Source organism: Aristolochia californica, unplaced genomic scaffold, assembly GCF_029961685.1.
Source record: "Aristolochia californica isolate CCGP_79_NKW_82.1479 unplaced genomic scaffold, dmAriCali1.0.hap1 SCAF_1, whole genome shotgun sequence".
Classification (NCBI taxonomy): domain Eukaryota; kingdom Viridiplantae; phylum Streptophyta; class Magnoliopsida; order Piperales; family Aristolochiaceae; genus Aristolochia; species Aristolochia californica.
In genome coordinates, this window is record NW_027181770.1 from 51,410,503 (window position 1) to 51,436,786 (window position 26,284).

Below are 26,284 nucleotides of genomic sequence, written 5' to 3' on the forward strand. Positions count from 1 at the left end.
CCGCTTTCCGCGGTGCAAAACGGGCGCCAACTCAAACGTAAACACGCGGCTTCTAAGTTCTAAGAAGGGTTTTCAACTTTCTACTCGTCCCTTTTAAACAGGTTTCAGCAGCAGCCAGAGACGCCCGAGTCCTGAAGCAAGCCTTGGTGGAAGAAACAGAAAAACAGCACAATGATGAAGATAGAAGAGGTCCAGTCGACTACAAAGAAACAGCGAGTTGCTACTCATACTCACATCAAAGGCCTCGGACTCGAGGTGATTCTCTAACTCCCTCGTTTATGCTTCTTTCTCATGCCAAAATCAAAAACAGTTTCTTTCATCTTTTGGCTGTTTGGGTCCCTCTGCATTTGTGTTGGAAGCAGCGTTTTTTTTTTTTTTTTTTTTTGTAATATGAGTATGTACTTATCTGGCTGGAAATAAAGATGTTTTTATTTTTAAGCTTTTAGGAATTAATTTTTTTCGTGGTTATTTTGACTCTGTTTCGGTTTTTTATGATTTCGATTGTCAAAGTTCTACAATTTTCTGATCACTTTGTTGTTTACGGTGAAGAAACTAACTAAAAGGAAAGAAAAAGAGACACTTTTTCTGGCACAGGGGTTTGTTTGAGTGGTCGGTGTTTTCATAGTTTTAATATGCTTAGTCGGTTTAATATAGTCGACGTGTTCTGGAGCCGTAGAAGTGAAGTTTCTTAGTTCGTTATCTGTTGTTTAAATTATTTTTTGTGGAAAATCATCAAAGAGGCAAGGTGTGGATTATCTTCGAAAGGGTGATAGTGTGACAGTAACTAATGATTTATTTATTTTCTTTTCTTTTTGTTTTTTAAGTAACTGGTGAAAGTTATATCTGATTTGTTTCCTTCTGGGGGGCGGACTGGACTGTCTGTGCCTCTTAGCAACGTCACTTGAAGCGCATTATTTATGGAGAATCCTTACCAGAGAGAAAGACAATAAGTTGTATGAAGGACAGTAGGGATGCATTTGTGTCAGCACAACCCTTTTCACATAACCTCTGTAATGGCCCTTGTTCTTCATTATACAGTGCTTTTCGACGGTCTGGATTAACAAAATTTCGGTTTTGGTTTCTAAAAGAATAATTTTTTTTTCTGAAATGCTGTATGCCTTACCCTTGTGAGTCTCACTCACACTAAAAACCCCCATGGCCATTGAGCTGAAACATTAATCATGTTATCATTACCTCTCTGAAATAAGCTTTGTAGTCTTCTTGTGACTTTGTGAACCTTTTTTCTGAATCAGCCGTATATAATTTCGATATCACTGTTTGAGTCTTAGGCTATTTCTCATGGTGAATGACTCTTAGTCTATATTGTTTGTGTTTGTTGTTTTGCATTAGAGATATTTCATAAACTACTATGAGGTCAGTGATTATGTACATGACAAACAAAGGAACTCTCAATTTATGTATTCATTCAGTCCTAATCACTTCATAACAAGGTATGTCATGGCTTTGTTGATGACCGTGAAGAACCTATAGATGTAGCTAGAACTCAAGACTAGCCAAAGGTTGAGCTTGGTAGTCCAGGCATTGAGAAGGTTTTACTAACCATGTATTTTTGTTGATTTTCCTTTTCTAGTTGCTTGCAATAGTGGAGTGCAAGATCAGTATTTTAGTTATGTATTATTTTTATATTCTAAATTTATTATTTATTTTTTGAAAAAAATGCTAATTTCATTAAAGGCCAGAGGCCAAAGGCAAAACAACAGTTTACAAAGAGGGGCTGATCAACATAACGAGAGATTAAAGATCAACCCCAACTTTGGCTAATTTAGCTGCATTGCCATTGGCACTTCTATTAACACGAAACCAGCTGCACACAAAATTAGCAATGAGGGAGTAAATATCAAAATAAGAATTCCAATGCCTCCAGTTATAAAGTTGTTTTGGGAGATCAAATATTTCCATTCTAGGTTTTGGTTTATGGATTATATAGGACTTGTTAATGCGTGCAGCTTCATGATTTGTTTCACTTTTCCCTCTTTGTGTTTATAACATTGTTTTATTTGATGATAATGAACCTGTGCACTTCAGCCAAGTGGGAAGGCAATATCTATGGCTGCTGGATTTGTAGGTCAAGTGGAAGCCAGGGAGGCTGCTGGTCTTGTTGTTGACATGATAAGGCAGAAGAAGATGGCAGGGCGGGCACTTCTATTTGCTGGTCCTCCTGGTACTGGCAAGACTGCACTGGCTCTTGGTATAGCTCAGGAGCTAGGAAGCAAGGTACCGTTCATATAATTTGGTTTTCTTTGGTGGCACATGCTATTGTGGCTACTCTGGTGCATAAATATGGACAAGCATATATACACACATGGACATGAATGCATGGTGAAAATATTTTATGTAATTGTTAATTTGTGAGAAATATCACATCAAGCTGGGTAATGTGAACCATTTTTTAGTTAATGGATATGTAAATCCTTTTTCTGGATGAAGTTGGCATGATGTAAATTGCTTCAATTTTGGCTGTAATTCGTGGAAAAGGGCATAAGCTGAGTTACAGAGCATAGCCTGCATTGGACTGATTCCTTGTTGTTGATCAGTGAATGGCCCAAGTCATAAAATTTTAATGTGGGCACCTCTTCAAGGATTTGTTTCCAGATTGTCCACAATTCAGAGGTTGCCATATGTATAATGCCTCTTTTTTTATTTGCTGGTATTTGCATATTATATTGGTACAAATGATCAAATGCAGGTTCCTTTCTGCCCCATGGTGGGATCAGAAGTCTACTCCTCAGAAGTAAAAAAGACCGAGGTGCTTATGGAAAATTTTCGAAGGTCTATTGGGCTGCGTATCAAAGAAAATAAAGAAGTCTATGAAGGAGAGGCAAGTTTTTCCTGCCAAGTACTTCTTATGAAGAGTGCAATTTACTTCTGTCCTGTCAGTTTTAAAGTAAAACTTTTTGTGCTTTTTCCTGTGAGTGGTTCTATATCTTATGCTTGTTTTTACTCTTGATTAGGTGACTGAGCTTTCTCCTGAAGAAACTGAAAGTACAACTGGTGGCTATGGGAAAAGCATTAGTCATGTTATTATCGGTCTCAAAACTGTTAAAGGAACCAAACAGCTGAAGTTGGATCCAACTATATATGATGCTTTAATTAAGGAGAAGGTACAAAAGACTGTCCTATGCCAACTCACAGCATTTTCCTAATGCAGGTATCGTAGTGTCTGGTATAGAGTCAGTCATCTATAATTTATGGTGCAGGTTGCTGTTGGCGATGTTATATACATTGAAGCAAATAGTGGGGCAGTGAAAAGGGTTGGAAGAAGTGATGCTTTTGCATCAGAATTTGATTTAGAAGCCGAAGAATATGTTCCACTTCCCAAAGGGGAAGTTCACAAAAAGAAGGAGATAGTTCAGGTATCTATTGCTTGTACTCATTTTTTATGAAGGTATTTTAATTAAAAATAGGAACTTTCATTTTTAGGATCTAGTGCGTTGGTACTGTGATCCACAGATGTAATCATGGTTTTACCTTATTAATATTGAGAAACATTTGTTATATTTTCAGTTAGTTGTCAATTTCCTCTACAGGATGTTACTCTGCATGATCTGGATGCTGCAAATGCTCGCCCACAAGGAGGGCAAGATATATTGTCTTTGATGGGCCAGATGATGAAACCCCGGAAGACTGAAATTACGGATAAGCTACGCCAAGAAATAAATAAGGTCTTCTATTTTATCCTGGACTTAATTTTTTCTTCAAATGTCCTATTTCTCTTATTTTTTCTTTTCTTTGGAATAGTCATGCCAGCCATAGTAAAAGGTTTCATGGAAACAGGTTGTGAACAGATATATTGATGAAGGAGTAGCAGAGCTTGTCCCTGGTGTTCTATTCATTGATGAGGTATTATTTTCCTCCTAAGGCTGGTTATTTCCTAGAATGCTTGGTCTTACAGTGAGCGGCACATTTTTTGAAGGTTCATATGCTCGATGTGGAATGTTTTTCTTACCTTAATCGAGCTCTAGAAAGCTCTTTATCTCCCATTGTAATTTTTGCCACAAACAGAGGGATCTGTAATGTAAGGTATGCATACTGTTAATTTCAAAGCTGAAAAGGAATGCATATTTTTGTGGCATCTTGTTAGTCAGATATCAAATTCTTATTTTTTCTTCTTGATTTTGGAATTCATAGAGGAACAGATATGAGCAGCCCACATGGCATACCCGTTGATTTATTGGATCGTCTAGTGATCATACGAACAGAGACCTATGGTCCTGCTGACATGATGCAGGTATTTAGTCATCTATCTATATGTGGCATACTGGCTTAAGTTCTTGTATGTAATGGTTGTTGTTTTTCCATTTCCAGATACTAGCAATACGTGCGCAGGTTGAGGAATTAGTTATTGATGAGGAAAGCCTTATTTACCTCGGAGAGATCGGGCAACAGGCATCACTCAGGTCAGTTGTTTTTTATTTTTTATCAATTCTATCATTATTGTTTTCTTAGTTGGATGCCCAATGCTAATTGCAGATTTTTTTTTTTTTTTTTATAAATTTTATACCTTGTATCAATGTGTGTTTTTGTGTGTACAATTTAAATTGTAGTAGTGGACTAATGGACATTTAAGTAGTTTGTTTTGTAGTACTTTTGGATGCCAATATTGGTAATTAATTGTTAACTGCTACAAGAGTTCCAAGCATGGATGGGAATTTATGATTAGACTTATGATGGTTTTCTGGCTGCAATAGTGAAGGTTAGACGAGTTGTGCATCTTGGTAGTATTTATACTTTTTTTTTTTTGTGAGTAAAAAGGCGTGTATATATTGCTAGAGGAAAAAGGGAAAGAGTACAATACCTGGCTAAAAAGTACTTTCCTCCACAACAAGATGTTGGAGGGAAACGCCTAATTTGGCTTGTACATCCGCTAAGTGATTAGCAGATCTAGGAATGTATTTCCAATTACATTGCAATTGAGAAACTAAATTACAGATATCCTCAAACAAATCCCAGTGACGCCAAGGAAGTTTAGACGACTTCTTGCACTAATTGATGATGACTTTTGAGTATTTATACTATAGTTATATTTAAAATAAAACTACTGTCAATTTGATTCTAAGAAGTGAGTAGAATGTTACATGCCTGTCAAGTTGATATGGAGATAATCCTTCAATTTTATCAATTTTTTTATTTAATAAAAAACAATCGTGTAGCTGAAGCTAAAGAATTTACTGGGTTTTGTCCCTCAAAGACCACTTTTTGCTCATCAAATTGGATTAGCTAGCACTAATTATGGTCATTTGGTTACATAAACTTTCTTGTATCTGATCCTTGGATCATCTAATTGGAGATAAATTCAAGGGTAGCAGTGGTTTGGAACCTTTTAGAACATCCTCTCAGTAGTTTTAGTGATGTCTCTGGAATCTTGATATATATATATATATATATATTTGGATAACAATAAGAGAAAGAAATTCAGGAAGAAAACTCCCCAGGGAGAGAATAGTATTAGTATAATGCAAACGGAAAAATAGCAGAAAACTAGAAAAAAGAATCTTGTTTTCTGTATACCAGGAGAGTAGTTTAATTTAGACATGCTTACTGTCAGAAGCACATAAGAAACCTTAATGTATTGCATGTGAGTTTCACCATAGCTGCATATAAAGTTTGACTGAATTGGTTAAATTATCTAAAATGCATGGACTTTTTTTTTTTTTTTTTTTTTGGGAAAAGGATGTATATATTAATAAAAAAAATAACAAAGAAATAGGGAGCAAATCCCTAACAACAAGAGATTGAAAAGTTGCACCAGATTTGGCAACACATCTGCGACCGAGTTAGCAGATCTCGGAATGTGAGACCAAATACAAGAAAATTGAGCAGCAATTTCAAGAATTCTCGAAGAGAATCCCAATGCCTCCACGGGGGGGAGGACGCATTTACGCACCAACCAATAACCACCTTCGAGTCCCCTTCAATGTGAAGAGGACCACTATAATTGTCTCAAAAAATGCGGAGCCCATTGAGAAGACCTTGGAGTTCAGCCGTTGTTGAGTCAGCAATGCCTAACAGATCAGCATACGACAGACATTGATTGCCTGAAGAATTCGAGATAACACCCCCTAAACCAGCCATTCCGGGATTACGTAGAGAAGAACCATCAAAATTTAACTTTAGCAAACCATGCTCTAGGGGGGGTTCATTCTTGCATGATTGGAATCTTGGTTCCACACCGCATCTTTGCAATGATGTTCCAATTATCATGGATAGATGAACCAACAAAGGAGGAGAAAGACTTCTTCGTAAAGTGCCCTGTAGAGATCTGACCCGACACACAATCAGCAAGCCTTACCACAAAATTACTTCTAGCATCAAAACGCCTCCGGTTACGCTCATTCCAAAGCCCCTATGGAATGAAACCAGTGCAAGTGAATATCATAAGCTTTCCAAGCTCAGAAGGGGAATATACCAATGAGCATATTGCAGAATGAAATCAGATCAACTATCATACAAAATTGCAACCCCGTTTTACTGAGAATGGAAGTCCATACATTCCATGAGAAAGAGCATTGAAGCAGGACGTGATTGATTGATTCGACCTCGGAGTTACAGAGAGGGCAGAGAGGGTCAATAGCTTGGTGTCCTCTTCTTCTGAGCACATATGCTGTGAAAATCTTTCCTTGGCCAGGGCGTAGAGATGCCATGAAAAGAAAATCTCATGATCCCTTTGGTTTGAATGCCAACCATTGATGAAGTTGTAAGCAGAGGACACGGAGAAAATTCCGCTTTTATTAGGCCACCATATCATCTTGTCAACAAATAAAGGCCTCAATTTGGAGGATTGCAAAGATTCCATCAAACTGCTTGCCCCCAATGCCTCAGTATTAGAGAGAGCACAGAACTTCAAAAGGTAGACTGCCCAACATGAATCTCACAGTCAATGGTGGTACTCTTTTATAACTTAGCTGTCTTGGGTTCTAGTTTGGTCAAACCCAACCAAATATGAGACTTGGCTAAGGCATGAAATATCTTCTTAAGTTGGTTAATTCTAATGAGGATAAGAATTTGAGGAATGAAGTGAAATGAGAGATCAGATCATGATTTTTAATATTTTTCTAATTTGTACTTGTTTTGGTGGAATTAGATTGTGGACTTGGCACTAGGGGTGGCATTGAACCGAGCCGGCTTGCGAATAGCTCCAGCTTGGCTCGGTTAGATTCGAATAAACCTGATCTCGAATTCGATTTGAGATCGGGTTTCCAACTCATTTACGTAAACGAGCCAAACCTAAATGAGGCTTGGTTCGGTTCACGAGCTCGCGAACTGGATCGTTTACTTAAACCCTGGGTCAGGAGTCGGGACTCAAGACCGGCTGCTGAAACATTTCCTTCTCCCAAATTTTCGACGGACACAAACTAGCATTTCCAGGTACTGTGCACCAGATTTGTGTCGGTTGTGATGTCAATGGTCGCCCTTTTCGTACCTGGCCGCTTCTCGCCCTCCAGCGGGAATTTTTTCCACTCTCTGGTTTCCACTTTCCAGTTTCATCCTATTGTCTCTTTCCTATCACCCATCTGGTAAACGACTCTTCTGCTTTACTAAAACAAATCGTCACTAGATTATGCGTTGATTGCGTTTTTGGATTTTTAATTTTTATCTAGAATTTAGTTGCAGTAGGTGGGCATGATGCATTTTTGGCAGCAATGTGATTTTAAAAGATGAGGAGAGTTTGACCGGAAGAGGGGAGAACGACCATTTAGGTGGGCTTTTGTTCCAGGGGGTTTGTATTTTCAGGTTTTTTTTTTGTTGTGATGGGAGGGGTTGCATTATGTAATTAAAAAGGATTACGGAGGCTTTCTGTTTGTTCGTGGAGAGGCTGGATTCGGTTGCGGAGGATGCTGGTTGGGATTGATCGAAATATAAAGAATTAATAATTGGCATCAATTGTAGTCAATTATTTTGGTGTCGTTTTTTTGTTTATATTTGAATAATTGAGTAATAGCCACAACATTCATAAAGTGATACAAATCACTTATGTGTTATAATCTAAGCCCACCGACAATTATACTGATTGGAAAGAAAAAATTCTCTTATCATTGGGATGCATGGACCTTGACTTCAAGTGGATAAACTTCCAAGGCTCACAAAATCCAGTACCTAAATTGAGACCTGTATTTTGTGCAAAGTTTAAAATGTAGATTGGAGTTCGAATTCGGTTAAAATTATTGGGCTCGAGCTCGATTACAATTTTAGGCTCAAATCTAGGCTCGAGCTCGAGTTTGACATATTTAAATCAAGCCTAGCTTGAACATAGGCAGGTTCGGGCTCGGCTCGTCTCGATTCGATTCGATGCCACCCCTACTTGGCACATACCATAGCAAACCCATTGCAAAAGAAGAGGGTCACTTATCTAATTTTTAGAATGTGAAGAAGAACAAGTATATGATTTCATACAAGTATAGGGCTACTAGAAACCAATGTGTTTTCCTAGTTACTGCAGTTGGCTGACAAGCTTGTAAGAATTTTCAGGTTATCTCAGAGAAGACAAACAACAATAGGCCTATGGAGTATTTTGTGTAGGGATAATATGCTGATATAGCAATCCACGCATATAACATGAGATAATAATCTATTGTTTGCAAATTAAAAAGGCTAAACAAATGTTAAGAATGCTCCCAACATGAGTCCTAGCTTGTTGCAATATGATATAAATTTTTGTTTGCCAAGGGGCTTGGTGAAGACTTTTCCCAACTGATCTCCAGACCAAACAAACGGAGTTACTACTTCCTTTTTCATCATTGCATCTCGAATGAAGTGGCAATCCACTTCATTCGTGCATATAGGTATCAAATTTATCAAATTTATAGGGATTGTATGCTAATATAGCAATCCATGCATATAATATGAGATAATAATCTATTGTTTGCAAATTAAAAAGGGTAAAAAAATGTTAAGAATGCTCCCAACATGAGTCCCAACTTGTTGTATCATGATATAAATTCTTGCTTGCTAAGGGCCTTGGTGAAGACATCTCCCAACTGATCTCCAGACTGAACAAACGAAGTTACTATTTCCTTTTTCATCATCGTATCTTGAATAAAGTGGCAATCCACTTCTATATGTTTAGTCCTCATGTAAAACTAGGTTACTTGTAGTAAAGATTGTAGCGTGATTATCACAAAACATGCTCATCGGTTCATCCTGGTTGAAACTCAACTCTCGTGAAATTGACATAACCCTCATCAACTTGCTCATTGTGTGAGCAATCATTATGTATTCAGCTTCTGCACTAGTTCGGACTACAACATTCTGCTTTTTATTACTCCAACAGATCAAATTTCCTCCTAGGAAGACAATATCTAGAAGTTGACTTTCTGTCCAGTTTAAACCCTGCATAATTTGCATAAGAGAAAGCCTCTATCTTCATATAATTGTTAGGTTTAAAGAAAGACCTTTTCCTGGTACTCCTTTCAAATACCTTAAAATTCTTTGTGTATTTTTTGAGGATGTTCCATAAACTGGCTCACTACACTTACTATAAAAGAAATGTCAAGTCTAGTAACTATTGTATAAATTAACTTTCCAACTGACCTCCGATACTGTGTTCTGTCATTTAATTCATCACTTTGCCATGGAGATCATGTCCAACTTCCATTGGAGTATCGATTGGCTTGGCTTCCAACAAACCATACCCTTGAAGCATATTTGTGACATATCTATGTTGTGTCATCACAATGCCTTCTTAACTTTTCGTCACTTCAATGCACATAAAGTATTTCAATGGTCCCAAGTCTTTAGTTGAAAATACGCAAACAAATGAGATTTGGTATTTTCTATACTAGAAATATCACTCCCAGATAATATAATGTCATCTACATAAACCAAAAGCACCACAATTCTAGAGGACATCTTCATCACAAACAAGGAGTGATCACAATAACTCTTCGAGAACTCCTTAGATAGCACAACCTGGCTGAATTTTTCCAACCAAGTACGTGGACTCTGCTTCAGCTCATAAATCGCGTTCTTAAGTTTGCATACTTTATGTGTCTTGCCTTGAGCAACATATCTTGAAGGTTGCTCCATATATATTTCTTCTTCCAGATCACCATATAAGAAAACGTTTATAATGTCCAGTTGACGTAGGGACCACCCCTGATTCACCACAATGGAGATCAAAATACAAACATACGATAAACGAGCAATTGGAGAAAAGGTTTCAAACACTCAATACCAAAGGTTTGAGTATGCCCCTTCGCAACCAACTGAGCTTTATAATGCTCAATAGAACCGTTTGCATTATACTTGATAGTATAAACCCAACAACAACCAACAACTTTGGCCCTTTATGGTAGATCATATAGTTGTGAAGTGCCTTGATCCATCAAAACATCTATTTCAATATCCATAACTTGCTTCCAATGAGGAGATGAGAGAGCCTCCCGCACTGAAGAAGGAATAGTGTAGGTAGAAATGGACAAAGCAAAATTTTTATAGGAGTCAGATGAGGAACAAAAAGATACAAACTAAGATAATGGATACCGCGTACCTTTACCTTTCCTGACACCCTTCCTGAGTGCAATAAGAAAATGTAGATCATTACCTCTGGGATCTTGATACGAGTTAGGGTCATGGTCTAGTGAGAGAGTCGATGGTGATACTTCTTTCTGGCGTTTATATACTTGTAATGGTTTCTCAATAGTGACAATTTGTGACGATCCAATGGGCTCATCAACTGGTACAAAGGTAACTCGCGTTGGATCAGGTGAGACAACAAGAACAGAAGGTAAAGACATAGAGGAAAAGAACGACACATCATCAAAGAAAGTAACATCAACAGATACAAATGTTTTTCTAGTGGATGGGCAAAAATATTTGTACCCCTTCTATGAGCGAGAGTACCCCAAAATTACACACTTAACTGGTCGAGGAGACAACTTATCCTTGGAAGACCCAAATACATAAGCAAAACAGACACATACAAACACTAAGGGGAGAAATAGGAAGTAATAGTGCGAATGGCAAAAAACCTATATAAGAATTTTTCCTACTAATACAGACGAATGCATTCTATTAACCGAGAAACATGCTGTAAGGACAACATCACCCCAATAAAACTTGGTCACATACATTTGTATCATCATTGTCCTAGCCACCTCCAGAAATGGAGATTCTTACGTTTAGTTACACCATTTTGTTGAGGAGTAAAGGCATACGATCTGATGACTAATTCCCTTTTATGACTCATTATCAGTACGCAAGACATGAAGCGAAGCATCACACTGATTTTTTATTTCATTGAAGAAAAGTTTGAATACATCAAATGCCTCAAATTTGTCCTTAAGAAGATTTATCCAATTACACATACTAAAATTATCGATAAAGGAAATAAAATACCTATGACCAAACTGACTAGTCACAGGACATGGACCCTAGATGTATGAGTGTACAATCTCAAATTGATGGCTGGTTTTATGAGACGAGATTGGAAACGAACTTCTGTGATGGTTGCCTAGTTGACACGACTTGCACCGAAAAGCAAAGCTCGAAGGAATGTTTGGAAATACTTGAGCCAGTTTTGTTGCAAAGGGATGACTTAGCTGCAAATGGGATTGTATAGGAGAATCTATGGTATGTAACACTTGAATATTATTCTACTGATGGTTCTCTAAGTAGTATAAATCATCTCTCTCACGAGTGGAACCAATTGTCTTCCTCGTCGCGAGATCCTGAAAAACACAATGAGTAGGATAAAACGTGAGAGAACAATTCATTGACTTGGCTAGTTGACTAATCGAAACCAAATTTAAAGAAAACTTGGGAACAAGAAGCGTTGACTGAGGAGACAGAAAAGAAGCAGGAGTAACATTGCCTACTCCTTGAACATGAGAGGTAGAACCATCTGCAAGATTAACATGTTTGACATACGGAGATTCTTTTAAATCAGAAAATAATGACGAGATAACTGACATGTGTCTGGAGACTTCTGAGTCAAGAATCCAGGACGGTGATGAGTGAACATGATAAGATGTCATACCTGAGTCAACATTGGTAGAACTAGGAATTGGGATAGAAGCATGAGCTACATATGCTGAGGTTGAGGCAACGGAGATCTGAGCCTTGCATTAAGCAATCTATTGCTGCTGTTGTATCAATTGTTGCATCTCATTTGGAGCATCTATTATAATCGACATAGAAAAAAATAAACTCTCACTTCCACTATCAGGAGTTGTAGAATTAGCCCATGCAGGCTTCTCAAACTTAACCCAACATCTATCAGTATAATGATTATTTTGCCACAATGAACACACTTCCTTTCTGACTTACCATCACCACGTTCTCTACCTCTTTTTGAGTCCTCTCTACCTTGGCCTCTACCACCTCTAGAGGAATCTGTAGGAGTTGATGTTGGAAGCATTTTTTTTTTTTTTTTTTTTTTTGACGAAAGTGCATATATTGATAAAAACAAGAGAAGAATACAAACCTAGCTTTGGGGGCCTGACTCCACAACAAAGTGTTGGAAAGACACACCCGCCTTAGCCTGAGAGTCTGCTAAGTGATTAGCAGAACGTGGAATGTGGTTCCAAGTACAATTTAATCCAAAAAGTAAATTACAAATTTCATTGAACATATCCCAATGATGCCATGGCGGGTGACCATGGTTAGCACACCAATTGATGATGACTTTTGAATCACCTTCAATTAAAAGAGGGCCAAAGAAGTGGCTAGTGAAATGTTGGAAGCATTAAGAGTAATGATTTCCATTGTCTTACCTCTTTTACTTGCTCCAGGTACAATAGTTTTCTCAGCCCTCAGAATACTATTAAAACTGGTAGACAGAGTAGGAATTTCATTTGAAGTTAACACCTAGGCTTTAATAGCATCAAATTCTGCCTAAGCATCCATTTTTTTTGAAATAAGTAGATGGTTTTGTTGTTTTCTCAACTCATTCTCATCTGTAGTAAACGGATGATATACATTGATCTCCTACCATATACCAAGGAATGCACTGTAATATTCTATAACAATTCGATTTCATCTTTTCAACCCAAAAAAGTTTGTATACAATTCATAAACTCGAGAGAGATTACTTTCCTGTGCATATAAAGATTCTAGAGACAGCCACATAGCCTTTATTGTCTTACAATTCATCACTTGATTTCTAAGAGTAAAATCAGCACTATTAACAATTCGGGTCATAACCTTATTGTCCTCTGCCTCCCAATCATCATCTGGTGGCATTGGGGGATCATCTCGGATAAACTTCAACTTCTTTCTACCCTTAAGATACATTCTGGTAGACTTAGCCCAATTAAGATAATTAGGCTCTATCAATTTTTCGAAGCAATCATGATGGTATCCTTTCTGTCAAACCCAAAATTTTCTTTAGCCAAGGTATAAACTTCTCCTATATCTTCCAAACAATTTTTAGATTGATCACCAAGGTGGGCCCCATGCACAAAATTAGGGTTAGGACACAAAAGTAAGATATGTGCATTTCAACAATCCAATAACCAACATTTCACAGCTATTTCAACCAATATCATGCAAAAGGAGTATTAATTAGGGTTGATGACATGGATTGGGGGATGATGTAGGCATCCAACATTGGGTTGGGTGATGTAGATCTCAAAAGACCCACTTAGGAACCCAATTAGGGCAATGAAAGTGTAGAGAATCCTTCAATGATTCATAAAGACTAGTAACCCTAAGGTTATGACAAAGAAAAGAAGAAAAACTTAACTTTGATGAACCAACATATAAAAACCTGTAGTTTTTCTCTTTCCTGCTAGTTGTCCTCTTAAAATAATGGCAACAATTTACAGTAGAATGCACCTAACAATGATCTACTGCTCTAATACCATGTAAAATTCAAGATTTGGGGGAAGGAAGAGAAAATTGGAAGAAAGGGAGAATAGAAATTTTTTTTTTTTTGAAGAGCCTGAAAAAACTTCGTTGGGAACTTTGCACAAATTCCCAAACTTCTTAAATAAATGTTTTGAGTTTCAAATTACAAAATGACCCTGTACACTTAATGAACCTTAGTCTCCTTATATCTCCCTAATTACAAATCCTATGTACATGAAAATTTAACTACTAACATAATTTAACATATAGAATAAGATTACATAACACTGAAGTGCTAAAATGACCAAAATACCCCTGGATGTATTTTCTAACATAGGAACAATATGCTGATTCAGCAATCCATGCATATAACATGAGATGATAATCTATTGTTTGCAAATTAAAAAGGGTAAACAAATGTTAATATGAGTTATAAAATATGGTTTGAGTCTAAAGGGAGAAAGGCGAAAAGACAACATAGTGTAAGACGATTTAATAGGTCAGAGCGGGAAGTATGGGGTTAGGAAAATTGTAATGTGAAATCTAGATGGTAGAATGTGGTCAGAAAAGTGTTGCATGAGGTGTACTTAATAGAGTTTAAAGCAGGGAGATCATTTTGGTTTTCTCAGATGTCTTGCCTATATAAAAGTCTGTGACATCTTGAGTGTTACGTTACATAATGTTATTTCTAGACATGGATGAGATGTCTTGTCCTTTGAAAATTAGAGACTTCTTGCCCTATGCGTGAGACATCATGACAAAACTCTTACTCGTTCAAAGCGAAAGGAACAATCAAATAAAAAAATCATGGTGGTCAACTGGCTGAAGAAGCTGTCCATATAAAGAATTTTCTAAAGAATGACTTTTTCTAGGAATATGAAAATTATAATTTATATAACTAAACAACAAATAAAGCTATAGGCTGTTAAGCAAGGAAATTCTATAGTGTACGTGTTAGCAACTAGTTAGGAGAAAAAGAAAAAATGTAAACTAGCAAAATTAGAGGAAAGGAAAAGGAGAGATGTAAACTGTGTTAAAAATGCATTATGAATGATTAAAAGTTCTTGCGGCAGGATGAGATCAAATAAAGGTACTGAACTTTGTTGGAGCCACAATAGATATTTGTAGCAAAGACAGTATTTAGTGAAAAAAAAAGAGGCTTAGCAAAGATGAGGATGAGAATGGCTACTGGGCCAGATGTGATATGCAAATGCTCAGGGAAAGTGTACTAAGCTCTTGAACAAGATTTTAGGTAGAGAAGTGTTTTTCTGGTGCCTTTTATTAGCACAATGGATACTTTTTTTTCGAAGAGAGTGTGTATAAGCACAATGGATTCTTGCAAAGCTACAATATTAATTGGTTAAAAAACTATGGAACACTATGAAATTATGGGAGAATGATAGAGAGGTGTAGGTGGATCACTATGAAAGCTGAAAAGCTTTTTGCGAGGGTGATTAATTATTGAGCAATTTTCTTTGCTAGGCAACAAATTGTGAAACATCAGGAAAACTGTGTCATCTTCATTGATCTAAAGAAGGTGGTTGTTTTAATATCTAAGGTTGAAGTTAGTGAATATTGAGAAGAAAAATTGTTGAACTGGATACATTAGTGACATGCAGGGGAGTGTTGTAGCTAATGGGAGAATAATAGTTAGGGATGTAGAGGGTGTACATAAAGGATCAACTTTATACTGGTATGTGTTTGGACTTGCTATGAAATCCATCCACTTTCATTTGACAGTACCTCGAGATCTGCAAATGATTTAATCTGTTGTTTTGAATTCATGAATAAGATAAATAGAATTAATATGGAAGTTCGGTTCAAAATCTTAGGCCAATCTGGGACTGATTGTAGTATCTGCAGTTTTAAAGGAGAAATTCATGAAATCTGTCTCTGCTGTGGATTGAAGGCTGCTGTGGATTGAAGGCCAAGTTTAATCACAAGGAGTCTTCTTTTTGTTTCTGTGCTCCATTATTGATGGCAAAGGGAAGTTGTGTATGCTGTATCATGTTGAAGAAATGATGTTCAATTATTCAAAGGGAAGGGAAGTTGTGTAGGATGTATCCTATAGAAGAAATGCTGGGTGGCTGTGAGCACAGATTACTCTCCTGGTGCTATGCAAAAGATACATATCACCATTGAAAAGGAAAAGAGAAAAGATAATGTTGCAAATGACTGAGTGAAAATTCTACAAGACAGCTGTTTGGCCAGGCATGTCTTATGGATTAATTATAAGCAGTGGAAAAGTACCATCTAGTGAGTATTAGATTGCAACACATGAGACTGTTAAGGTGGTTGTACAATGAAGCTAGGAAAGACAAAATGGGAGATGAATGTTCTAAAGAAGATCTAGGAGTAGCACAATAGACTAAAGTACAAGAGAATTTTTTGGGATGCTTTAGGTGTTACAACAGGTTTTTTGATAACACAGAGAGGAAGGATTCCATTAGAGAGCTCCTTAGGGAGAAAGGAGTACAAAAACATTACAAACTAAAGAAAGCAGAAACAAAAACTACATCCCAATGGGAAGTGCCATGTAGGAGATGATATTGGTGATTATAATGTTTCTTATGAATTGTTTGCTTGCACTTGGTTACACATATAATTCCAATACCCTCGAGCATCTTTATCTCATATCCTTGCAATCGTCTATGCATATGTGTGGGTATCATGGGTCCTGATGATTCTACAGATGTTGCATTTTGGATTTGATGCACCACAAAATGCCATAGTATTTTCTTTTGAATCATATGGCTTGAGTGTCCAAAAAATTTGATGTTTCTGTTTTATGAGGACTGCACAAACTGAAATTAGCATGACTTTTTCTTCAGGCATGCAGTTCAGCTGTTATCACCTGCAAGCATTGTAGCTAAGATGAGCGGTAGAGATAATATCTGCAAGGTATGTTAATTTCATCATTTGTTTGGTTAAATTGGCTTTCAATGTACCTAAGACCGTTTGGTCTAGTGCTATTCTGTTTACATTAGGTGTGTCAGGTTGTGAGTTCGGATCGCGCCACGCCCCTCTCAAAAAAAAATAAAAAATTGGCTTTCAATGTCCGTCATGTCAATATATTTTGGGGAGCTATCTGATCAGAAAGATCATTTTTTTTTTTTTTTTTTTTTTGTGTGTGTCAAACCTATTAGTCAGTGTAGCAATGGGCTCCTGATTATGTTCCTTTCGTGTATGACCCTGATCCTGAACTTTCATCTGTACTCCATCCAGGCTGATCTGCAGGAAGTCACCACTCTCTACTTGGATGCAAAATCATCAGCACGGCTGCTTCAGGAGAATCAGGAAAGATACATCTCTTGAATGCATTCTTTCCAATCATCAGAGGTACAAAAGCATTTGCTGTCGATGGGAATAGAAAGGTATCCTAGTGCAAAAATCTCAAAATTATGGTGTTTGCAAACACCTTGGGAGCAGTTAATGACTCGGGGTTCACTTTGTCTCAAGGTTCATGTGGTGTTTTCAGAAGGCAATGCGTGGCTGGTTGTACCCTACACCTTGTTAGACTAATCAATTTGCCCCCTTAATTTGTTTCATGTAATTGCCTTGCTTGGTCATCGGTGGCTATTTGATCGGACTGTAGTCAGGGTTTGAATAGCAGTATCATTATGCCAGGAGAGTTGCGGGAGAGTGATGTATGCAAGTTGATTGGTGAAAGGGATTGGGTTTCTGGATGTTCATTAATTGACTTCAGCTCTAAACTTGGTACCCCGTTTTACAAACCAATGCACGTTTCTTAGAGGATACTAAACTGTAGTTATTCTTCAATGGCAACATCTTAGATCCATTAAATAGCTGAATATAAATCAAAGACTACCATAACTAAAACATTTTTAATTGAAACTCTTTTCTCCGGTTTTTGACTCTCTTCTTTGAGACTTCTTATTACATATAAAACTTTCTATATCTTGTCTTCAACATGGACCATTTGTGACCTCTTCTCAAAGATATTTTACATAGATTCCTCTTGTCCTCTTTGGGTCCTCTCGTACCTAGATTCTTTATTACTTAAATTTATGGAGAATATTCATGGTTAGTTCCATTCCCTGGTTTCTCTTACATCTGATGCTCGTATTCATGGAGAGGCAGTTGATTCCCGTCGATCTTAGATTCCGCAGTCTCTGGGTGTCAAAGGCCAACAGAGATTGGTTTCGGAGTCCCCTCAAATACTCGACGATTCGCTACAACAAACAGACGTATGTTACTTGAAAGGCAGGTTAACGCCTCTGTGGATTATCGAGAGCTCCATTTTCTGCAGGGCTCATGAATCACCCTGAAAATTGCATAATCCACAGAGACAATAGCCTGATCCTTAAATTTCATTTCCATTGCTTTGCCACTTTCCTCGCATGACTATCCTCTCATGCCAGCCTTTGTGACTGTGGCATCTATTGCCAGAAAGGAGGGAGGGATTCCGACGACTTCAAATGGAGGTCGTTCATAACCAGAAATGCAAGATTAAGAAGCACAGAAAAGCTCACGGACATTTCCATCGAGGAACCAGAGAAGAACGGAACCGTGACTGGTGCTATTGCCCTGATTATTGGGACCAGTATCGGCTCCGGAATTCTGGCTCTTCCGAAGAAGACTTCTCCTGCAGTATGTTCTCCTTTTATGTGAAATTCCGCTCTCTTCGAGTCTGTCATATCGTTCATCTGCACAACACACGCAAGGCTTTGTATCCAGAACGCTTTCGTTTTTTCTGAGTAGCGATACGGATGCTTTACTTTCGTTTTATGCAGGGCTTCATACCCAGCGCAGTGTCGGTTATCTTCTGTTGGGGCTTTCTCTTAATCGAAGCTCTTTTACTAGCTGAAATAAATGTGGCTTTGATGAAGAGGAAAAAGAAGAGGAAGATGAATAAGAGAGCAGATTTCATTTCTATCAGAAGTATGGCTTAGCAGACACTCGGAGAATGGGGAGGAAAAGTAGCTACCACGAGTTACATCTTCTTGGCTTACACTTCCATGGTTGCCTACACAGCCAAGTCTGGAGAAATCCTTTCCCAACTGATCGACTTCCCAACCTCCATCTCCGGTATTTTTATTATTACTATTTCAACTGCTCTCGTTTCTCTAGGGGGAACCGACGTCACAGATAGACTCAACCAGTGGCTAACCGCCTTCATGATAGGTCTGTATTATTCCTCTCCTACTTCGGAAATTAGAGCTAAGCGGTAGCATTTCGCTGGATACGTCCACAACACCTCTAAATGATCTGAATCGTGTAGTTCCTTTAGGGCGGAAATTCGTTCTAAGATAGTCTCTCGAATCTAACGGTCACTGTTTCATAAATAACCAAAAATAAAACCCAAAAACAGGGGTAAGCGCTTGACAGGATTTGTCAGGCACGCAAACTTGAATTTGTGGAATGCATTTGTAATTCTTTCTTCCGTGTATGTTAATGTTTACCTGCTCTGCCCAGGCCTCTTAGTTGCCGTTGTAGTTATCGCTTCTGCATCCGGAGATTGGTCAGCTTTGACATCTACTGCGGCCTGGGATAAAGTTCCGGCGACAGTTCCGGTGATCATCTTTTCCCTCGTTTACCATGATATAGCACCGGGTAAATGATTAATCTCTAAACCAATTTCACCAATTAAATGTTAAATTTTTCAGTGAGAGTGATGGTCTTCCTTGCAGTTATTTGCTCGTATCTTGGAGGGGATCTAGCGCGTATAAGACTATCGGTGGTGGTGGGCAGCCTCGTACCCTTGGTGGCTCTGCTTGTTTGGAACGCTATCGCCTTAAGCCTTTCGTCTTCCTCATCGTACAACGCAGAAGTGGACCCTGTGGCATTGCTGATGAGGTAACTGATAGCCTTCTGTAGTTTCTTCCTCAAACTCAATTCTTAACTTTGTTCCTTCCAACTAGCGTTGGTAATAATTTTTCCGCCAATGTAGTGCGGGATCAAGTGAACTGTCCGTTATGGTGCAAGCTTTCTCACTTCTGGCAGTTGGAACGTCGTTAATTGGCACTCTATTGGGCTTCACTCAATTCTTTCTCGAGCAGCTCAGAGACTCCCAACTGTCTCCTCTTTCAAACCAAACAGCTCAAGTAACTAGTCTAAAATTTCTTCTGGGTATTTTCCTTCGTCATCTACATGACTTAATTTGCTAGTAAATGGTTTGCTGGTTATATTAATAGGATAAGACAGAACTCATCCGTAGGCATCCAGACGATATGGTCTCCGGCTTGAGACAATGGTGGGAAAGTAACAAGCTCAACTTCACTGTGGCTGCAATGGTGACAAGTCCTCCCCTTCTCGTTTCAAACACTGTTCCACAAGCGTTCTCTACTGCCACTGATATTGCGGTGAGTGAAAGAAAACTGGAGACTTTATAGCTCGGACCACAGTGATGAGAAACTTTTTCTCGAGGAAACAAAAGTTTCTTGTCCTTTCTAACTTTAGGTTTCCCAAGATTTTTTTCATGTTTTTTTCTTCTCTTTTTCCTGCCCTGTTTGATGGCTTGTGATATGTAATCCAGTTTCACAAAGTCTAACATTAACTTAGTTTTCTTATGTGAACAAAGGGGGGTTACTGCATGACTGTATTGTATGGGATTCTTCCCCCAGCTATGGCTTTGGCTCTGCATGCCACATCTCAAGAAGAAGAAGGTGATGAGCTTTCTGCCCATAAAGAAAATGTTAGAAATGTACTATCAGGCGCAAAGCCAGGACTTATTTGCATGGGACTACTTGCCAGTGGAGTTGTCTTTGAGCAGATAGTGCAGGATTTGGACTTGCTACACCTTTTACTGTCCATGAAGGGAAATTAGCCATTCTTGTTGGTGACCCATATTGTGTTTTCTATAGATTGGGTACACCTTATTTTCATTCTTCAAGTGAAACATGGAGAACAAAGTTACCTATAGTAGTCTTTAACTTTTTAGGTGGCAAGACTTGGCAATCTTCTAAGGGTATGGGTTGCTATGTGTTTTTTAATGAAATTTATTAATTTTGAACTGTACCTTTAAACCTTTATATTATGATGAGGCCATTGAGTTAAACATTAACTACAAAATTAATTAAAAAATCATTTATGAGATCCATTTTCAACTAAAAATTTCAGTATATATGTATAGAGTATCCATATGTAAGAAGTATGTTCGTTCTATAATTGTCTCAGGGGTGTTCATTTTACTTGTTTGCATTTCAAATTGCTGAGGACATGGGTTCGAGAGTTTAAAGTATGGAAAGAGTTGTTTCATAAGATGCACCTTTGACAAATAACAATACCGACTGAAATATATAAAGGTCAAATTCTAAAATAGTTGCAATTGAAAACCAATGTAACAGTAATGTGAAGGAAGAATCCTCATTCAAAGTATAATGAATTCATTCTAAATTATTGACAAGAAGGTATTGGACCATCAATTAAGAAGAGATGATGGAAGCATGAGTGCATTGTGATCATGGTACTAAGAAAATGGAGTCCTAGAATGCACCTTGCAATTAAATATCTTACTAGAGCTACTCATTTTTTATGAGTAGTTTGTGATTTTGTTTTTTATGTGTTGATTTTCAGGACTCCATAAATTTAGGTCATGGAGAAAAAGGGAAAGAAAACCATTGGGAGAAAACTGGAGGAAGAAGGGTTACGGACCTGATCCCTAACCCTCCCCCTGAAGCTCTATTTATAGATTTATGAAACTACTGTATTACAATAATACCCCTAAACATAGGGTTTAAGGTTTTAACCATGAAAATTTAATCTAATTACATTAATGTCATCTCTATGAGATCACCCTTTATTTACCATCCTGCCATCTTGTATGTGGGCCTATGGGCATTCTCTTTGATATGTGGGCCTTGAGCCCATCTTTCCTCAAGCTGGGGGTGAGAGAACAACATGAACTCCTAGCTTGCTACAAATGATATATAAAATCTTTTTTTGGTATAATGTGGCTGATCTTCTAACATTATGCAATAAGTGAGGGAAAACACTTTTTAATAGTTGGCACCACAAGAAAAGCAACATATTGGGGAGTTGAGAGGAGGCAGAGAAACTCAATGTTTTTGAGATATTATATCACTTGCAAACATATCAAGGTGGGATCGAGTATATTGTTGGCCTTATATATCCCCATGAAATCAATTTTAATGATAACAAATACTTGAGAACTAGAAAGGAGTCTAACACATGATCCCTTTGATCAATTAAGCATGCAATTAATTGAGTCGTACAAAAGGCTAGAGGGGATGTCAAAGTGTGACCACCTAGTATCCAATCGATTGAACAAGAAAGAGAACAATCACTCTTGCAGCCTATTTACCCAAGCATTTGACTAACCAAAATGAATGAAGGAAAGAAGAGGAGTGACACTACTAAAGGCCGTTTGAGTTGGTTTTGTGGGGTTTGGAACCGAAGTAGTTTGAGTTTGCCTCTTGACACCACCCAAATATCTTCTAGAATTAAGTGGTCAGAAGATCTTGGTTCTCAAATATTTCGTCTCAGGACTTGATCCCATTCGAAAGTGTCGCTAGTATAGCCATAATTCACCCTTTTTTTTAGGACTTTTCAGGAGCAAGCTTACGGGGAAAGGTTAGTTGGTTTGTAAACTTTGATAGTTTTTTTTTAAAAATTATTTTTAAAATAATATATGCTCTCAATCATAAATAATTCAATGTTCAAAATTATTTTCAAAATCAAGGTTCAACAGAAACAACCAAACATAAAAATGATATATAACAATTTATAATTGTTCACAATCAAATCTTGGATTGCTAATCTACTCCTAAGGTATTTTTACCTCAAACTTAATCTATGATGTCATAATTTTCAAGTAGCACTTACAAAAAAAATCTTCTAAGGTCAATTAAAAAATTGTCCACACAGGGATTTACACGACTTAATTCAACAAAACAACTAATTTCCGCAAGCTTGCCCTCATATAAAATTTTAATATCAAACTAGGCACCTAGTCTAGACCAACAAGAGGCTTTTCTAGAAACTAACTAGGCTACATATGCCTAGACTCATACGGGGATATGCCATATCTCACTATGCACACAAGCCTAGACCACATATGAATTTGCAGTAGCTCACTAGGGATACCAGCCTAAACCCACAAAGGGATTGTTAGCACTGTTTGCCTATTTAAGAACTTATGGCTCACTTAACAATCAACAAGGTTTCACAACCTTCACCCTCAAAGAATATACTAGCCAACTAAGCAACATAACTTAAACCCATAAGGTTTTTGCAATAGCTAATCCACAACCACAAAAGGGTTCTGTCAAATCAATTAATATGAGGGAAGGTCTTGCCTACACAAGGCTTGATTAAAGCTTGCAAGGGTTATTTGTTTTCAAATTCAACCCTTTTACGCATGCCTCCCTAATAGGCAAATTTAACAATTCAAGTATAAATTAACATATTCAACAATCCTAAGGACCTATTCTATGTAATGACAGCTCAATAGGTTTCAAAAGTTAAAACTCAAAATAAAATTGGGTTGAGTTTTCAAATAGGAGAAGTCACATAAAACAACTTAATATAATAAATGATTTCAAGGTATAACACATGAGTAGTAATCTTAACTTTAATAAGTGATTTCAAAGTGCAGTGACACTAGTTCAATGAACTCAACCAAGTTCAATCAAAGTATTTTAAAGTAAATACACATTAATACTTGGATTTTTGAAATACCACCTCCAAATTTTCAATGATATTTTAAAAACCCATTCAAAATGCCCCAAAAAATCAATATACTATAATGTATAATATGATTGTAAAGCATGAGAGCAAAGATTCTAGAATGAAATAATCTAAACAAAATGATTTCAAAATAAAAACTTGATAACACCTAGTTCTATGAGGGATTGTCTTTTGAAAGTGCAAGTTCAATCTTGAAATTGAGTCCAAATTATATGAGTGCTTTGGAGTGTCCGTGGCAATCTTAGGAGTCGAGAGATAAAAATTTTGGGGGCGAAAACAACTTAAAAGACAAGCTTTTAATGTTAAAAATTCAACCATTGAGTTCGGAAATGAACCTTTTGCCTTTTGAAAAACTTGATGAAATATCAACTAAATGTTTAGAAAAGATATTAAAAACGTTCTTTGTGACCTGATAATTAAATAAATAGACCACTTACAAAATTTGGTGACCTATCTTGCCCAAATCAAAACCATCAATTTCATTTTGAAACTTTTCTAGAATGTATCATTTGGACAGCAATAGACCAATTTAACAATCTTCAATATATGCCTCTTTTGTTCTCTTTAGTTCGTTTGGACACTTGGACGAATAAATTAATTCAATACCTTTTCTCTCTCGCATTCAGCTTCCTTGGCTTGTTTGACTCATCAAACAAATGTTTCTAGTGGCTTTTCTCTTCACTAGTGTTCGGTTGGAGTTTGTCTGGTTGGACAAACTTCTATAGTGTTTGATTTTTTTTTCTATTATTGCCTTACATTAGGGTGGTTGTTTTGTCATCTGGGTGAACAAAATTGAATAGAGATCTTTCTCTCTCCTTTTGAGGCGTTATTATTACCTTTGGTCAGATGGGCTTGGGCTTGCATTGCCTGATTTGTTGATCTCTCTTATTCGGTTGGACGGTGTTGCTAGTTTGTTTAAAAGGTGTGCTTTCTAGCATGAGTTGTACGTTCCTTTCTTGTATATGCCATTTGATTGAACCTTGGCCTGTCCGACTAATATAATATTAAAATTTTTATTTTAGATTTTTTGTGTTGCAAGATATTCTTAATACACATTATTAGTAACTTAAATATTTTTCATTAAGATAATCTCAATGGAGATCTTGAGATCAACACTTTTGTGACCCAATCCTTGGCTTTGAGGTAGAAAACTTCTTAGTCGTGTACCTTTGCTTAGCTAGCAAATTTGATAGAGATTGGAACTATCATAGGTACAACCATTGATGATCTTGAGATGGTCTTTCAAGGTTTGAAGTTTTTTTCTTCTTTTATTATTTTTTTTGGCATGTTTCTTATGCAAAATGAAGCTACCCAAGGTTACAAGTTGTTCAAGTTACCTTATAGAAAGAGATCTATCAATGAAGAAACATGACCATGAGTACAACATTGAAGAATTTACAAAGTAACAAGAGGTAGAGTGCTATCTCCAAACATGGTTCCTTGATTCAATCTCTACAAAAGATTTTTGTTGGTTTTGCAGTTAAATGAATGATTGAGTTTGGGTCTCCTTGATTAGTTAACAATTTGAAGTTGTTGTTGGTCATTGTGTGATGCATGATGAAGGAACTTTGATTTCATGTATGTTTACAGTCCAATGAGGCATCTCAGGATGCTGTTTCTTGAAACTTCTATGACAAAATTTTGGCAGAGTTTTGTTGAAGAGTAGATATAAAAGAGTCTTACATGATTTTCATATAAAGAAGTTTTACAATGGAATAATCAACATGACAGAGTCTTATAGCATTCGCATGGGAGGAAGTCACACAAAAGAGTGTTTAGTTATGAGGTCTTTCAATTCTATTAGTTTTATGCATTAGTTGTTAACTTTGGTTCCAATTACAAGTTTTATTCTAGATGTAACTGAGACCTGGGTAATTTAATTATACTCTAATTCTAAGTGTTATATCTATTATATCTAATATGTTCAATTTACACCATCAATGAATTATTTTCCTCCTTCGAATTTCAATATGGTATTAAAGCAGGTTCTACGAATTGAACTGGTAAACCTATAAAGATAATATTATTTCTTATTATCTATCATCTCTATTAGTTTAATTTGATTATTTTTTTTATTAAAAAATCCTTTTCTATGTTTTTAATCTTACTTTGATTTTCCCTATTGTTTTGTATTAGCTTCATTAAACCAAAGCTTTGGCTTTTGCTCCAAAAATTGTGGTTATTGAAGGGAGCAACGCATGAATAGTGAGAGTAAGTGTACCAGACGAGAGCGTGTGATGATGCCACAAATCTCTCTTTCGGGGGTTAGTCTACAATGAACTTGAAATGAAGTGAAGAATTCAATTCATCTTAAATGAATTGATTCAACTTCAACTCATCATTGGGTGTTAGTGTAGACGAGTTCAAGTGTGCTGAAAAAAAGATTCCAGTGTTAGTGCCCCCAAATGAAAAGTATGATATAAACAAGAGAATGAATAACCTTTTATAATATACTTAAATAGAACATATACCTAAACAGATAATTAACTAAAATCAATATGGTTACCTCACTTATAAGTGATATAACGAGTAGTATTAGAGTATATTAATATCCTAGTTAATGATAAACTATATTATATTACTTAATGATTATAGTTTATTATAAATTAATACAATAATTACGTGTGACTAGAATAAATTATTAAAAATAAATAAATAAAATAAAAATTAACTTAAACAAATATAATAAATAAATAAATTATTTTTTAATAACATAAGATATGTTTTAACATTAAAAACCACTAATTTAATACAATAATAAAAAATTAAATATAATAAATAAATATATATACATATTTATCAATAACAT

General features: G+C 36.7%; 2 protein-coding genes across 2 annotated transcripts; both read left to right on the plus strand.

The window, feature by feature from the left end:
• The first annotated feature begins 44 nt into the window (after positions 1-44).
• On the plus strand, positions 45-17,569 carry LOC137959794 (ruvB-like protein 1). The gene is made up of 12 exons (XM_068807153.1): positions 45-255; positions 2,047-2,235; positions 2,708-2,839; positions 2,973-3,122; positions 3,219-3,374; positions 3,549-3,683; positions 3,796-3,861; positions 3,935-4,041; positions 4,150-4,249; positions 4,327-4,418; positions 16,638-16,707; positions 17,032-17,569. The coding sequence occupies exons 1-12, from the start codon at positions 172-174 to the stop codon at positions 17,119-17,121; spliced, it is 1,371 nt and encodes a 456-aa protein (XP_068663254.1). The 5' UTR covers positions 45-171; the 3' UTR covers positions 17,122-17,569.
• Positions 17,427-20,807, plus strand: LOC137948498 (uncharacterized). Its single transcript, XM_068794586.1, is given in 9 exon segments — positions 17,427-17,483; positions 17,928-18,014; positions 18,217-18,417; positions 18,561-18,951; positions 19,243-19,380; positions 19,458-19,623; positions 19,718-19,871; positions 19,962-20,129; positions 20,348-20,807. Coding segments are annotated over 9 exon segments (1,608 nt in total). The 3' UTR covers positions 20,594-20,807.
• The last annotated feature ends 5,477 nt before the right edge of the window (positions 20,808-26,284 follow it).